The following is a 9,811-nucleotide window of genomic DNA, read 5'->3' on the forward strand; positions in this document are numbered from 1 at the left end:
CTGGCAATGGCTACAAACAGCAGCCTCCTTGGTAGTGTATGCAGCCTGTTGCTTGTATGGGTTCCTCTAAGGGACATTGGAGACAGTCCTTTTGAATCTATGTTCATGTGTCAGACCTTGTGCTGTCCCCAATCTAGGATCCAGAGGGGTATGTGCAGTGCTTTTGAAAAGCTCCTGGACAATGTGGCCAGGGTTCACATTGGCCAAGTCATTGTGTACATCTGCTCTAAACTGCAAAGCAAGGAGCATATGATTTAGGCCCTGCACAAGACCAAGTTCAAGGCCCCTAGCCACCAGAAGATCCATATCTCAAAGAACTGGGGTTTTACCAAAGTTAATGTGGATGAGTTTGAAGACATGGTGGCTGAGAAGCAGCTCGTCCCAGATGGCTGATGGGGTCAAATACACCCCCAAGTGTGGCCCCCTGGACAAGTGGTGGACCCTGTACTCATGAGGGCTTCATCTGTGCTGTCCCTTCTTATTCACACCCACCAGTAAATCTTACTTCCTCTCATCAAAAATATCTGGACTCTACCTTCTCTTCCACTCTTGCCCCAGCTTTCTATGCCCCAATCCCAAGCCAAGATTTCAAAGCCTTAGCCACTTTCAATGCCTTCATTGCCTCATTTCTCATTCACCCTCATCTCATCACAAGCAGACTGCTGGGCTGAGCATCCATTGAAAAAGCTCTGGACAAAGTTACCAGTGGTCTCTACGGTATTCAATACTATGCACACTTAGCCCAGTCTTCATTTCTCTGCAGCATTCAGCCTAGCTTACACTTTCCTTTTTGGAACACGCTTTTGGGTTCCAGATGCTACATTCTCCTGATTTTGTTCTTAGCTTTCTGGCTTCTCCTTTGGCAGCTTGTTCTCCAGCTGACCTCTAAATGTTGGAGTTCCTCAGGGCTTGGTCTTAGGCCATCTCATCTTTTCCTTGAACCTCTTTATGACTTCATCTGCTTGAATGTGCCCCTCACTCTCAGGGCTCTATATCAACTCAGATTTCTCCACTGAGGCCCAGCCTGCTTCTATAGCTGCCTATTGAACTGGCACTTCATGGGCATCTCATACCTAAAACCATTCGATGTAAAACTCCTTTTCTTCCTCCCCAAATGTATCCTCCCTCAGATGTTCTGTTCTCTATGAATGGCACTTCCAGGCCACGAGCACAAATTGTTATTTCAATGCCCATCTACCTACCATCTGTATCTTCTCTAGATGGTAAGTTCCCTGCAGGCTGAGGCGGTAGCATCTGCTGTTCATAGTTGTATCTTCATTGCCTAGGACAGTGCCTGATAACCATTGGTGTTCAGTGTATATTAGCTGAATGAGCTAAAACAGGAAAGCATATTAACACAGAAACCAGAGTGAGAGGAAGCAGCATCAGATGCCCTGTAGAGATTGACAAAATTGGATTCTAGTCCTCAGCTGCTGGTTTTCTAAGTGACTTTAGGGAACCCACTGTGCCCATCTGTAGATTAAGGAAATTGGAATAAATTATCTATGAGGTCCCTCCAAATTCTAACATCTAGTAATGCTAATATATCATTGAATTGGTAGGTGCACATAAATAGAATTTGTTGGGCGGTGCTTGTGGCTCACTGAGGAGGACGCTGGCCCCATATACTGAGGGTGGCGGGTTCGAACCTGGCCCCGGCCAAACTGATGAAAGATAAAGGCAATAAAAGATAAAAAATAGCTGGGCATTGTAGCGGGCACCTATAGTCCCAGCTACTTGGAAGACTGAGGCAAGATAATCGCCTAAGCCCAAGAGCTGGAGGTTGCTGTGAGCTGTGACGTCACAGCACTCTACCAAGGGTGACAGAGTGAGACTCTGTCTCTAAAAAAAAAAAAAAAAAAAAATTGTTTATAACTAAGAATGTGGCTGTTTTGATTTCCTTTAAAAAATTATATTTTTGGGGCCGGGCATGGTGGCTTATGCTTGTAATCCTAGCACTCTGGGAGGCCAAGGCGGTGGATTGCCTGAGCTCAGGAGTTTAAGACCAGTATGAGCGAGAGCTAGATCTAGTCTCTACTAAAAATAGAAAAACTAAGTGGGTATCATGGTGGGTGCCTGTAGTCCCAGCTACTCAGGAGGCTGAGGCAAGAGGATTTCTTAATCCCAGAAGACTGAGGTTTCTGTTATGGCATAGCACTTTACCCAGGGTGACCGAGTAATACTGTTTCAAGAATAAATATAAAGAATTTTTTATGCTTTTGAAAAACGTTTGTACTGACTTTAACAGAGACTAAATGAATCATGTGTTTTGATGCCTTTATTTTTATTATTTTTGAGAGAGAGTCTCACTTTGTCAACCTGGGTAGCATGCCATGGCATCATACCTCACAGCAACCTCGGTCTCCTGGCTCAAGCAATCCTCTTGCCTCAGCCTCCCAAGTAGCTGGGACTACAGGAACAGCCACTATGGCCAGCTATGTTTAGAGATGGGGTTGTGTTCTTGCTCAGGCTGGTCTCAAACTCCTGAGATCAAGCAATCCACCTGCTTTAGCCTCCCAGAGAGCTAGGATTCTAGGCGTGAGCCACCACACCCAGCCTGTTTTGATACTTCTAAATTACATGGAATCAGAGAAGACTATTTGTCGACTTGAAATTTCTAAAGCATTTTCACAATATCTGGGATCTGAACAATCCAAGAGACTAACACTCCCATTTAACAGGAAACTGAAGCAGGGCTATGCTTGCATTCTTTCCCATTATTGGTATAGTCTCCAGGAAGATTTCCATCTAGAAGCTGGTATAGATATACTGTAATTGCACAGTAAAGTCATTCAGGCTGTCTGGGTTCATATCTTTTCTTTAAAAAAATTATATATATATAATTTTGTGTATATATATTTATATATGTACATATGAATATGTTTATATATTTGTGTATATATAAATACACATTTATATATAAAAATATATGTATTTATAGGTAAATACATATATAAATGTATATTTATCTAAGTACCTATAAAGGTAAATATAAAGACATGTATTTTTTTTTTTTTGTAGAGACAAAGTCTCACTATACTGCCCTTGGGTAGAGTGCCGTGGCGTCACACAGCTCACAGCAACCTCTAACTCTTGGGCTTACGCTATTCTCTAGCCTCAGCCTCCCAAGCAACTGGGACTACAGGCGCCCGCCACAACGCCGGGCTATTTTTTGTTGCAGTTTGGCCGGGGCTGGGTTTGAACCCGCCACCCTCGGCATATGGGGCCGGCGCCCTACTCACTGAGCCACAGGCGTGTATTTTTATATGTAAAATGATATATATAATGTATATAAATATATAATATGTATATTTTTTGAGATAGGATCTCATTTGTCACATCTAAAGCCTGCCTAAATTCAGACAAACCACCAGCCCCTGCCTGGCCCTTGCAGGAACCACAGAACCTTTAGACACATTTTCTCCTCTTGTCCCCTGGGGAGACTAGATATACAGGGGTTTTCATTACCCTGTGTCACTCTGAGGGAACAGATCCAGAGAAGTTAAGTCACTTACTTGAGATTACAGAGCAAGTAATTTAAGGCTCTAATTCTCGACCCTGTACTTTTTTTTTCTTCTGACACATCACTGAGTCAGGATTTTTCTTTTTTCTTTTTATACAGAGTCCCTCTCTGTCACCCAGGCTAGAGTGCCATGACGTTAGCCTAGCTCACAGCAACCTCAAACTTCTGGTCCCAAGCAATCCTCCTGCCTCAGCCTCCAGAGTAGCTGGGACTACAGGTGCCGGCCACTACGCCTGGCTAATGTTTCTATTTTTGGTATATACGGAGTCTCGCTCTTGCACAGGCTAGTCTCCAGCTCCTGAGTTCAAGGGATCCTCCCGCCTCGGCCTCCCAGAGTGCTAAGATTACAGGCCTGAGCCACCCAGCAGGCCTGGGTTAGTGTGTTAACTCTGCAACCTTAGGTCTGTTTCTCCTACTAGAAAATGAGGATAATGCTAATACTTAACTTTACAGTATTGTGAGGATTAAATAACATAAGTATGTAATTCAGTAAATGAATTATTACTGTGGCATGAGGCCTTGTACTAGGGTCTACAAAAACCACTGGGCAACGCAAAGGAACTGCCTAGGCAGTACTCTCATGGCCTTCCCAGGGCACCAGCATTCCCCCATCCCTGCTCAGGGACTTTCAGATACCAGGGCCTGAGGTGTCCGGGGCTGGTCCAGATTTTCAGGCTCCGCCCCTTGTGGAGGGGCGGGACCTCATTAGGATGGGGGCGTGGTCCAACTGAGAACTGGGGCGTCAAGCTCTTCTTCCCACTCTGGATCCTCCCAATCAGGGCGGGGTTGGAGGACTGTCACGTGACAGAGAGCGATCTCACCCTCCCCTATGCCAGTACCACTTCTGCTAGTTCCAGGGGAATATCTTACTCCTTTTAGGGGTGAAAACCATTTATTATCTTCCTATTTGCGTCTAAAAAGTGTGGGGTACTATCTTTGTTGCGATTGAGTCAACTTTTTCCCTTAAGTGGTGTTTTCTCTTCTGGCCTCCCCCCACTAAGTAGTTGGTCTCGCCCAGCCGGGCCCTGGGCGCGGCGGCGACGGCCGCGTCACTGGCGGGCGGGATCCCTCCGCTCTAGGGAGAGCAAAGCTGGACGGTTGAGGGGTGACTTAGGAAATCCATCCGCGTCGCCGCTGCTGCCGCCTCCGCCGCGGAGGAAGACAGGACGTCCCGCGCTCCTCTACCGACCACTTCGCAGAGTCCTACCACCACAGGTACCTCCGCTAACAAAAGGAGTCCTCATGACCCCCAGCCCCAAATTCTCATGGGAGAACCTCTCTTCCTTCGGTCTCCCCGGTCTGGCCTCTTGGGAGCGGACGTAAACTCCTCAGACCTTCCCTCCCTTCCTCCCTCCGGCCCCGTCTCTCCCAAACCCGGAAGGGGAATTGGGGGACCCTCGGCTTCCATCAATGCATGCTCTCGCCGTACCATCAGTGGCATTGTGCTTGACCCCAGACCCCGGGCCAGTCCCTCCGCCCCTTCTCCTTAGAAGTTGGGGGGCTAAAGTCCGGGCTTCCTCTAGGCCCCGTCCCGCCCCCTTTCCCCGCCACCACCCCCCGCCTGTCCGGGGTAGCACCCCTCGTGTCCTCCTGTTTCGCATCCCCGCCAGCATTCGCCTTGCAAAACTCCAGAATCTTGGGAGAAGCAGGCAAGGCCGCGAGCCACCTTTGCGTCGTCTCCACCCTACCCCGATTTGGGTTCTGCCCCCAGTACCCGAAACCGGAGACTTCACCACCCCGTTCCCTTTACAAGTCCTAACCCCAAGCTTAGCTCCCAGATGCCTGCCCCCCACCCAGCTTTCTTTTGGGCAAAATGGAGGTCGTGGGGGCTGGAGGGCCAGGCCCACACCAGCCCGCGCCTTCCAGCTGCCAGATCCGGGGACCCTCCCCTGTCTCCTCTTCACCCCACCAGACCTGCGGAGATGGTGGCACCTCCATCTCTCTATGAGGCCATGGCTGCTGTTTGCCCAGAATTCAGGGGTTGCAGAGGGGACCCTGGAGGTTGCTGGGGACTGAAGCTGGGAGTGTCGCCCCTGCCCCCAGCAGTTTCCTCCTGGCCTGCTTCCTTCTGCCCGGGCCTCTGGTGTTGCCGCCCGGCTTGGGCTGTTGGCAGCTGGAAGGAAGGGGCTTTGTCCGAACCTTGGGGTGGGATGGGTAGGGGCTTCTGCCCCACTTTCCTGTTTTTGAGGGACAGCCCCTGGCACTGACGTAGAAAGCTGAACCGAGGGGAAATGTCAGTGGGGAAGAGGAACGCCCAGCTCCTGGGGGAAGTGGGAGTTGGGTGGGGGACGCCCGGAGCCGCAGAGTGCAGTGTGCGTGGCCAGATCACACAGGTGTCCAAGAGGGGGAGGACTCCAGTCCCTGGAAAGGAGCCAGCCAGGCCCCTGCGGCCCCGGCGCCAAGCCGGAGGATGGGCCCCTGGGGTGCCGAGGACGCAGGGGCTGGGCCGCCTGGGGCCGTCTGCTGGCGCCTGGGAGAGAGCAGCTCCACGCCTCGGGGCCGGGTACCTCTCTTCGAAGCCCTAATTACTCGAGAGCGGCTCCCACGGGCTTTCTGCGGGCGCGGCGGGCGGGCGGCCTCGGAGCTGGAGGGAGCAGCGGCTTGGGGCTGCCTTCGCCGCCACTCTCGCACCCACCCGCGGCGGACGGCTAATGGGGCGCAGCCGGCCCGGGGATTATCCGGGGTGAGCCGTCCCGAACCTATTAGTGCCCAATCGGCTTTTCCCAAATCCTGTAAACTGCCACCCAGGCCGGTTTGGGGGAGGGGCGTGAGACCGGGTCCAGCGGGGGCGACAGGGCCGGGGGTGGGGTCACCCACCCTACAGGTCTCTGCCTTGGATGCGGTTGCCTTGGCAACGGGGCTTGGGTGGGGGCACTTCACCAATGAGGTGCTCTCGGTCCGGGTGACAGTTGCCTAGGCAACTCCCGAACAGCCCAGCTTCTTCCTCTTGTCTCCCCCCTCTCCGCCGAAGCTGGGGGTGTGTGTGGAGGGTGTGCGGCGGCGTGTGGGGGTGAATTTAAAGAGGCACCGCCCCTTTTAAAATTAGGCGCTTGGAGGGCGGGGCCTGTGCGGGCTGGGGCGGGCACCAGGTCTGTTTTCGATGGGACTACCCCCCCTCGGCCCTAGTTCCTGCCACGGGTGTCCCGCCGGGGATAGTGTCCGAGGGAGGGGTTTCCCCTGCGCTTCCTCTTGCACTTCCCGCTCCTTTTCCGGGGGGCGGAAGGAAGATTGGGGAAGTCAGTTAGTCCTCCACTTAGATCTTAGGAACACCTTTTTGGTGCCAGAGATCCCGGTTCTGCCCTAGGGATCCGGGCCACCGCTGTCGCCCCCTCCCCCCTCCGGTGCTTACCCCTTCCGGGCCGCACTTCAACCCCGCCTTTTCCCCCTTCTTCCCTGGCTGGCGGCCTTGGGGCCTGACGTCAGCCCTGCATCCCCCAGGCCTCGGGCCAGCGGCCAGGAGCTGCCTCCCCCAGCCCCCGTCCCGCGGCCCCCAGCCGCCCCCAACCCCGCCCCACGGGCCCGGCGCCATGAGTGAGCTGGAGCAACTGAGACAGGAGGCTGAGCAGCTCCGGAACCAGATCCGGGTGAGGGCCTGGCCTGCTGGGATGGGGAGGCCAAGTGTGCAGGGCTGGGTGGGTGGCTTGTACCCAGCATCCTGAAGTGGGAACGGTGAGAAGTTTTGAAGGGTTGGGCGGCGTCTGTGGTTCAAAGGGGAGAAGTTTTGAGGGGTGGAAGGTGGGCCTCTTAATCTTTCCTTGTCTCATCCTCTCCACTCCTGTCTCCTGTTTTCTTCCCTCTTCTCCCCTACCTCTCTTTGCCTGGCTCTGCCATCTCTTACAGGATGCCCGAAAAGCATGTGGGGATTCAACACTGACCCAGGTTAGTGAATCCAGGGCAGGCCTGAGGGTGTGGGGGGGTAAAGGTTACAGGCCTGCTGATCTGCAGGATCCTGCTGCCTCCTTGAGCCCATTCTGCTTCCACCTCCAGATCACAGCTGGGCTGGACCCAGTGGGGAGAATCCAGATGAGGACACGGAGAACTCTACGTGGGCACCTGGCAAAAATCTATGCCATGCATTGGGGGACAGACTCAAGGTGTGTGTGGTTGGGTTGGGGCTCTGTGCTGAGCTTTTGTGTTCAAGTGCTGTGGGCTGACTTTGTAGCCAGGAGGAAATTATCAGGATGAGCCAAATGCTCATACTGCTGGATATTTTTGGGAAGACTGATGCTCACATCCCCAAGAGACCTGGGAAGCAGGGCCTTCCCAACAGAGACTTCTGGGCTGTTGCTGGGTTGTCTCAGAAGAGCATCAGCCAAATGGGAGAGGTTGGAGGGTGTCCTGTTTCCAGAGGAAGACTTCTCACCTGAGCCTTCTGTCTTTCCTCACTACTTTCCCCCAGGCTGCTGGTCAGCGCCTCCCAGGATGGGAAGCTCATTATCTGGGACAGCTATACCACCAACAAGGTAGGTGTGGGTGCCTGGGGCGGGGCAGGTGGCAAGGTCCTGGCTGGCTCTGACCCGGGACCCTCTTCCTCCTTTCTAGGTCCATGCCATCCCACTGCGCTCCTCCTGGGTCATGACCTGTGCCTACGCGCCCTCAGGGAACTTTGTAGCCTGTGGGGGGTTGGACAACATCTGCTCCATCTATAGCCTCAAGACCCGTGAGGGCAATGTCAGGGTCAGCCGGGAGCTGCCGGGCCACACTGGTGAGAGGGGCCTGGCTACGAGCAAGCACTGTTTGGGGGGGGCAGGTGCTGTGCTTCTCTATCCAGACCCAGCTGACCAGCTACTTTTCCCAGGGTACCTGTCGTGCTGCCGCTTCCTGGATGACAACCAAATCATTACTAGCTCTGGGGATACCACCTGGTGAGTCCCTGCCAAGCTGGGCAGTGTGGACTTCCTGCCCCAGGACCTACTATCTCAGTCTCAGCATGCAGTGTACACCCTAGCCTCCCTCTCCTGGGGGGGGGGGGGTGCCAAAGAGGTGGGGAAGGGATTGGCCATTTCCCAAAATAAGGGTCTTTGATCTGGGACAAGAGCAGGCTCTTGGAGTTCCTTTGGTAGGTACTCTGACAGGGCTGGGTCCATGTGATGAAGGATATGGGGAATCAGAAATCTGTCCTTAACCTCCATCTCTGATCTTTTCCTTCTTGTCATCTCTCCAGTGCCCTGTGGGACATTGAGACAGGCCAGCAGACTGTGGGTTTTGCTGGACACAGTGGGGATGTAATGTCCCTTTCACTGGCCCCTGATGGCCGCACCTTTGTGTCGGGTGCCTGTGATGCCTCTATCAAGCTGTGGGATGTGCGGGATTCTATGTGCCGACAGACCTTCATTGGCCACGAATCTGACATCAATGCTGTGGCTGTAAGTTCCAGGGCAAACCAGACCAGCCCAGCTCCTCCCCATTAAGCTTCTTGCCCGCCTCCTTGTCCTCATCCCACCCTGACCATGTGTCCTACAGTTTTTTCCCAATGGCTACGCCTTCACCACTGGCTCTGATGATGCCACGTGCCGCCTTTTTGACCTGCGGGCTGATCAGGAGCTCCTCATGTATTCCCACGACAACATCATCTGTGGCATCACCTCTGTTGCCTTCTCACGTAGTGGCCGGCTGCTGCTTGCTGGCTATGATGATTTCAATTGCAACATTTGGGATGCCATGAAGGGTGACCGTGCAGGTGAGACCAGGGTGCTTGGCAAGGCAGATAGGGATGGAGAATCCAGACAAGTTCTGAGGTTTTTCTCCCTTAACAGGTGTCCTTGCTGGCCATGATAATCGTGTGAGCTGCCTTGGTGTCACTGATGATGGCATGGCTGTGGCTACAGGCTCCTGGGACTCCTTCCTCAAGATCTGGAACTAACCTCCCCAATCCCAACTGGGCCCAGGCTGGGAGGGGCCCTGCCCATGCCCACACTACAAGCCGGGAGCTTTGGGGCTGGGTACACACCAAGCCTCCTTTCCCCGGGCCATGGGGCCTTGGGTCCCTGTTCTCCCACCCAGGTTTGGTTCCTCCCAGGGCCCCCACTGTGGAGATGAAGATGGGATGGAATGGGGGAAGAGGAAGGGGCAGAAGACCCTCATCCTTTTGCTGCCCTGGGGTCAGGGCCTCACCCCTCTGGAGGGCCACAGGCAAGTGGAAACTCCAGGGGCTGGCTTTTTTAAAACTGGTTTTATTTTAATTTTTATTATATTTTCAGTTTTTCCATAAAGGAACCAATTCCAACTCTGTACCTGGGCTCCACCCTTGTGTCTTTCTCATTCCTGAACTGGCAGACAGGCTTGGGC

At 53.4% G+C, this 9,811-nt stretch overlaps 1 protein-coding gene and 1 pseudogene across 2 annotated transcripts; both read left to right on the forward strand.

Moving 5' to 3' along the window:
* LOC128562975 (uncharacterized) lies at window positions 1-88 on the forward strand (annotated as a pseudogene).
* Window positions 89-4,570: 4,482 nt separating this feature from the next.
* GNB2 (G protein subunit beta 2) lies at window positions 4,571-9,754 on the forward strand. Of its 2 annotated transcripts, none has more exons than XM_053554193.1 (10): window positions 4,571-4,738; window positions 6,962-7,107; window positions 7,364-7,402; window positions 7,511-7,617; window positions 7,923-7,986; window positions 8,066-8,228; window positions 8,322-8,388; window positions 8,688-8,889; window positions 8,987-9,203; window positions 9,280-9,754. In XM_053554193.1, the coding sequence occupies exons 2-10, from the start codon at window positions 7,051-7,053 to the stop codon at window positions 9,384-9,386; spliced, it is 1,023 nt and encodes a 340-aa protein (XP_053410168.1). In that variant the 5' UTR covers window positions 4,571-4,738; window positions 6,962-7,050; the 3' UTR covers window positions 9,387-9,754. The 2 variants fall into 2 exon arrangements, with proteins under 2 accessions (XP_053410168.1, XP_053410169.1); XM_053554194.1 differs by lacking the exon at window positions 4,571-4,738 and adding an exon at window positions 4,745-6,206.
* The last annotated feature ends 57 nt before the right edge of the window (window positions 9,755-9,811 follow it).

This window comes from Nycticebus coucang, chromosome 12 (assembly GCF_027406575.1).
Source record: "Nycticebus coucang isolate mNycCou1 chromosome 12, mNycCou1.pri, whole genome shotgun sequence".
Lineage (NCBI taxonomy): Eukaryota > Metazoa > Chordata > Mammalia > Primates > Lorisidae > Nycticebus > Nycticebus coucang.